This window comes from Cuculus canorus, chromosome 10 (assembly GCF_017976375.1).
Source record: "Cuculus canorus isolate bCucCan1 chromosome 10, bCucCan1.pri, whole genome shotgun sequence".
In the NCBI taxonomy this organism is placed as follows: Eukaryota; Metazoa; Chordata; class Aves; order Cuculiformes; family Cuculidae; genus Cuculus; species Cuculus canorus.
The window spans coordinates 7701126-7707093 of record NC_071410.1 but is presented as its reverse complement, the minus strand read 5'-3'; the positions used below and the strand labels follow the sequence as shown (position 1 = coordinate 7707093).

The 5968-nt window shown below is 49.4% G+C and overlaps 1 protein-coding gene across 1 annotated transcript; it reads right to left on the bottom strand.

The window, feature by feature from the left end:
* Positions 1–433: 433 nt before the first annotated feature.
* On the bottom strand, positions 434–5189 carry MMGT1 (membrane magnesium transporter 1). The gene is made up of 4 exons (XM_054076010.1): positions 5045–5189; positions 4656–4708; positions 3640–3743; positions 434–2651 (listed from the first exon to the last, which is right to left on the bottom strand). Exons 1-4 carry the CDS (start codon positions 5124–5126, stop codon positions 2489–2491), a joined length of 402 nt encoding a protein of 133 aa, XP_053931985.1. The 5' UTR covers positions 5127–5189; the 3' UTR covers positions 434–2488.
* Between the last annotated feature and the right edge of the window lie 779 nt (positions 5190–5968).

Here is a 5968-nt window from a genome sequence, read left to right as displayed (position 1 = left end):
CCCCCAACAGAAAAGCAGAACAGGGAGTGAAAAGTGATCTTGCTCAAGTCCAGGATTTTCACTGTCTCCAGCCCTGGGAGCAGGCGCAGCATCTCCCCCGTGACAGTCACAGGAGAGCTGGCAGGGCGTGAGCGCATGGCAGAAAAGCCTGTACTGTGGCTAAATGGAAGACAAAACGTCAGCTCTGCCGGATGCCTCTACTGGGAACCTCAAAGGCAGGCAGATTCCCAGGCTGGTAACATTCCCCTCCTAAATATTTTGCCTAGCTACTTGTAGCACAGCTATTCTACTCCCCTTACTGATCTTATCTCGCATGGCTGCCATAACCGAGGCAATCGCTTCTCGTCAATGCAAGGCAGTCACTTTTAAATAGTCATGGGGGATTTGCTGCAGCAGATGGTCAGAAATAAACAAACTCCCAAACACTTCAAGGATATCAATTTTTATTGGACATTGCGAGATCAATAAGAAAAATAATTTGTACAGCTTTGTGATATACCATTGCTGCTGAAGAGTAAGGCTACTTCTCACGGGAAGAGGCCTGATGCAGCCAACAGGGTGTTCCTGGCAGGCCCTGCTCCGAGGTGCAGACTATGTTCTCCGCTCACCCTGTCCCACGGCAGCACCTTCGCCTCAGGCAGGTCCATGTAACCTTACAGTAGCACAAATGGGGCTTCTTAGACACGAAGGGTGAGCAGCCCTGCTCTAAGAGACCCTCTGCACATGGCCGACTGCCAACCACAGCTGCAGTGTCAGTGGTACAGTGGTTACCGACCTTCTGCCTCGTTTCTCCCTCCCTCTGCCAATTGTGCCTTTCCTCCGTGCCTCGCAAGGTCACCTGGCCGGTGTTTGGCCCTTCCTTCCACGCAGCAGCCCTCCTCCCCAGGGAAAGCACTGTCAGCAAGAGAGCCGACCTGAGACTTCACTGGTTTGGAGGCCTGTGGCAGGAGTCAATTTGTGTCACCAGGCAGGGGGGCACCAGGACGCTTCAGGATGTAATCCGGCAGCTCAGAGGCTTTCAGCTGGCAGAGTAACCCTTTCTAACCAAACCCAGATGCTCGAGAGTGATTGTAGAGCAGCAGCTATGGATATTGCTCTAGCACTGGGGCACCCACTCCATAGGACGGGCTGAGCTAGAAAAAGAGGCTTCAGTTTACACAGTATTTTTGCTAAGCTTTTGACTGTTAACAGTTAAAAAAAAAAACAACAGATGCTAGGACAAAAGGCTGAGTTTCCACAGCAGCAGTAAGACACCCTCAGACTAGGCAAGATTCTGGTTGACCCCATCAGTATCTCGAACCACCCTCCCTTTGCTGCCTCAGGTAGGTGAAAAGCCAGACGAAGAGAAATTTAGGCATTGATCCAGCCCCTAAGGAGAGATCAGAGCTCAGACGTCAGTAAGAGTTAAGAACAGCATCACCTGTCCTAACCCATGAAATCAAGACAGTATTGTTGAACCAGTGAAGGGCTCAGCTCGGAAAAAAAGAAATCAAACTGGAAGGCTCTGTTGGCAGAAAACGGGGCGGTTGTACCCAGACTGGTTGATGACCTGTTCCGTACCAGTGCCGGCAAACAGAGCTGCTGGAGCCCACCCCCAGACCACCAACCGAATGGCTATTTCTCATTGATACTGAAATACTTCCCATAGAAGGCGACTCGGGAACTGGTATCCGGTGCCATTCTGCGGTACAAACACAGCATTCAGCCGTCTGATGGACATTCCCATACTCACAACCAAAGAGAACACAAATACGGTGGGTAAACGCACTGCGCGTGGTACATGATCTATGTGATCGGAGGTGAGCTGCCTCCTGCGGCAGGCACCGAACAGAGAGCCACATCCCAGGCCACCTGGGGCAACACAGGACAGTCTACACTTAAATGAAGGAGGGCAACAAGGAAATAACGTGATTATGGAAATCCAGGAAAGAAAAAAAAACCTTCACACAATTATTTTTCAGCACTGTAAAAAGAAATACATCAAATGAAAGCAACCTTTTTGCTTCCCGTGCCTACACCACGCAGGTCTCCTAGGCATTCTAGGAACAGGAGACGCTGCCCCTTTCTCTGCTGTTAAGTGATGCAGCGCACACAGTATCTCTGAAGGAGTTCCATAAACTGTAGTGCAAGCAAACTGAGAAAACAAATAGCACTCGTACATTCCCCCTTGTCAAAGAACATTAACTGCAGTAAAAACTAGCTTACTTTTTGTTTTAACTGAAGTCAGCTGCAACTTGGTTTAACATATGAAAATTTGAAGACGTGTTTCACAGCATAACTGTAGAATAATTTACACTGCATTGCCAATTCACCATTCAGTCATTTTCATTAACAGTGTACAAAGAAGGTCCTTAGTTTATATATATATACTTTATAAAGTCTGGAAGATCAATATAAATACTGCTCCAGAAATTAAAAAAGTGTTTACATCCCCGACTTCAATATTACATCCCAGTGTCCTGGATTATTATTATCATCTGTAAAAGTCTTAGCGGCGCAGAGGTTCAAGTTTTCGAAATTTCAGTGACGAGCTGGATGACAAAGCATCTTGGTTTGAAGAAGAATTCACTGTGTCTGGGGACTGGAACAATACTCTACCACGATGATTAAATACATAAAAAGATGGATGGTTCCTTAATGTGTCAAACGTCCTTCAAAATAAATATAAAAGGCAACATTAATACTGTTTTAGAACAGGGGCTTTCGAAGAGTCATTCTAGGGTGCACGTACACTAGCGTTTATAGACACAGAAATACAAGTTTTGAATCCAAACCTCCTGCTCACTTTACAAGTCTCCTAAACCAAACCACAGAGGAAATACAAAATCAAACATGAAAAATAGTGACTGCTTAATAGAGAGGTTGACCGTCCTGTGGATAAACTTCACTTTCCTTCTTTGAGCTTAGGGACAGGCCTGTGGAATGCTGTACGCACCCGTGCCAAATGTGCCAGCCCCGACTGAGTTGTCACTTGTTTACCTTGTTACCTTACCTTGACGCTGTCTACTGTCAGCTTTCTATCCCTTTCAGTACCTGACAGAAGGGTTTTAAGTAAACACTAAGAGACACAATTGTGCCGATTTTCCATACCTCCCTTGTTTGGGGGAATGGCCAGAGAGGCTGCGCCTGCCCATACAACTTCATATCCTTTTAAGAACCTCGACTTAAGATCCCTTGTTTCCTTAAAATCTTTCAGATATCCGACATTCTGCTGTGAATATTTCACTGCAAGATTCAAATAAGTCTTGTAAAGAAGTAAAGACAAACAGAGGGTGAGCCAGGCACACCGCCCCGCAGGCTGTGAGACCATCTAATGACAGCAGCTTGTGACTGCTCAGCTCTTACTTCCCAGGCAGACATTTCACTCCTCTAACAACTCTGCACAGCAGAATTTTGAATGAGGAAACAGAAGAAATGTATTTGATTTATTTAACATGTTGCAGTTATCTAACCCTCTCTGGAATTCTACATGCTATTGGCTTTCCCAGGTGTGACTGCTCCTCTCAGTGTTATTCCCTGTATACAACATTCTTCCTGTTTAGGAAGAATGTGAGCTAAAGAGCGAGCTCTTTCCCTGTACTTAGTTTGTAGAGCAAGCAGCAGATATGGGTGTTTATGAAAAGGAGAAATAAAACATACTTATTTTTTAGTTCTGAAGTGGCATCCATGTCTCTAAATTCTCCTGCGATATGTACGATCCCATAGCAGGTAACTGCAAAGGCTAACAGTGTCTGAAGAACTATCTGTAACAGAGGGAAGCACAATGCAACACACACACTACTTAATATTCAGAATATTTACCAAAAAATATCATCTTTCAAACAGCACCTCTTGTGCTTTCATCCTGTAAGCGCTTGACAGAGGTGGGCAGTTCAACAGCAGGGAAACTGAGGCACGGGAAGATTAAATACCCTGCCTGCTTAGCATGGCAAAACAGTGGCAGAGCCAAGAAGAGCTTCAGGTGCCTGACATCGCTCTGCGTTGCATGAACTGAATTGATTCACACAGCTCCCCAGCAAGATCCTTAGAACAAAACACCATGTCCTTGTTCACTGAAGGATTGAATATTCTCTCTGAGAAACAAGCCGGCTGCCAACACACGCTGTGCAGCAGTGGCAGCTGCTGCTCGGCCCAAACGCCAAGCCTGGTTGTCACCGGTATTTGACCTCCTTACTTTTCTGATTAAGCAAAAATGGAGCAGATAATAACACAAGTGGAATTAAAAAAAACAAGCAAATGAAACAAAGAAAGAATCCCCCTTCCCGAAGCAGCTTGTGCTGGCTCAAATGGGCACGCAGCCACGCAAAATAAACAGATGTCAGCCAACAAGAGCCAGAGGGAGGAGGATGTTTATGCTGCAAAGGAGGAGATGAATGCAAAAGCTCTCTGAGCTACAATCAGGGAATTCCTGGACAAGAAGCTTCAGGCTAGCTCTAAAGGAGAAGAAGTTCTGGATGTGGAGTTTGCTCTCTCTAAAGAATGTAACACAACACAGGAGGCTGAGATAGAACACATGGACCTTTCAGACAGAGGGAGCTCGGAAGAAAGCAGCACAATTTAAAAATGACTTTAATCTTGCTTATCGCACAAAACACACCACCTGAGACCCCCCTATGGCACCACACCCTTCAAACTTTATAAACACTTGAACTTACATCTATCGGCAATGTTTCATCTTCCTTCTCTGTCAGTCTCATGTAGGAACGATCTGCAAAACAGGAACACATGCATGGATCAAACACTGCAACATGCTGCCGGCCTGGCTTGGGGCTCCACCATCCCGGCGTGCCTGGCCCCGCGCTGAGGGGGAATGCGGGACCGCGGGGGGTGCGGGGATAGGAGGACGCGGGAACAGGGGACCCGGGGAGCGATGCGGGAATACGGCACGCGGGGATCGGGGGAAACGCGGGGACGGGGAGGAAGGGGAGGAAAGTGGCGACGCGGCCCGGCGCGGCCCCCACCCGGCGCTCGGTGTGTCGGGGCCCGCCGGGTCGCCCCGCCTCGCAGCCCCGGCTCAGGCGCTGCCCCCACCCCCCTCACTCACGCTGCGCCGCCGAGAAGGCAGCATGGGCCAGGGCGAAGAGGCCGAGCCCCACCAGCCCCTTCCACACCGAGGCGGCCGCCATCGCCGCCACCACCGCCGCCGCTCGCCCCGCCGCCAGGGGCGCGCGATGATGGCGTCACGAGGGGGCGTGGCCTAGCCCATAGGGGAGGGGCTTAGAGGGGCGAGGGGCGCCTCTTGCACGGAGGGGGCGTGGCTTCGCGCCGCAGGGGAGGGGCTTGGGAGACGGACGGAGCTTTCCGAGGGGGCGTGGGTTACTCTGCAGGGGCGTGGCTTGAGCGACAAGGGGCGTGGTTTGCGCTGACGCTTTCCCACGCGGGACCGCGGCCTTCAAGGGCCTCGAAGGCGTCGGGGCGTCCCGGGGGGCGCAGCGAGCCAGGCCGGTTGCCTCCTGGCTGCAAGTGGAGAGAGGGGCTGTCATGGGGAATTCCCGCTTTCCACGTGTTTAACGTCAAAGTTCGAGGAAGCTGTGGAGGCATGGAATGATGGGACTGGGAGCAGTGGCGATAAACTGGAGAGGGGAGGTTGAAACTGGATATAAGGAGGAATTTCTTCCCAATGAGGGTGGTGAGGCCCTGGCACAGGTTGCCCGGGGAAGCTCTGGCTGCACCATCCCTGGAGGTGTCCAAGGCCAGGTTGGATGGGGCTTGGAGCAGCCTGGTCTGTGGGATGTCCCTGCCCATGGCAGCGGAGGGACTGGATGGGCTTTGCAGTGCCTTCAAACCCAAACTATTCTATGATTCTATGACTGTATATGTATATGCATATATATATGTATACATACATACACATATGTATGTTTCTGCTTTCCTTATTGTATTTATGTTTTATATTTATATAATACATTTATACTCCTGCTTTCTTTGCAGTTCAATAAGGAAGACAAGTGCCTGTGTATTTCGGGGT

What these genes read in the sequence shown, in the direction of transcription:
- MMGT1 (XM_054076010.1), bottom strand. Translation starts at nt 5,126, where the DNA reads ATGGCGGCCGCCTCGGTGTGGAAGGGGCTGGTGGGGCTCGGCCTCTTC. An exon ending in TGCCTTCTCGGCGGCGCAGC is followed by an intron (nt 4,709 to 5,044) that starts GTGAGTGAGGGG and finishes CCTGTTTTGCAG; the next exon opens with ATCGTTCCTACATGAGACTG. An exon ending in ATGAAACATTGCCGATAGAT is followed by an intron (nt 3,744 to 4,655) that starts GTAAGTTCAAGT and finishes CCTCTGTTACAG; the next exon opens with ATAGTTCTTCAGACACTGTT.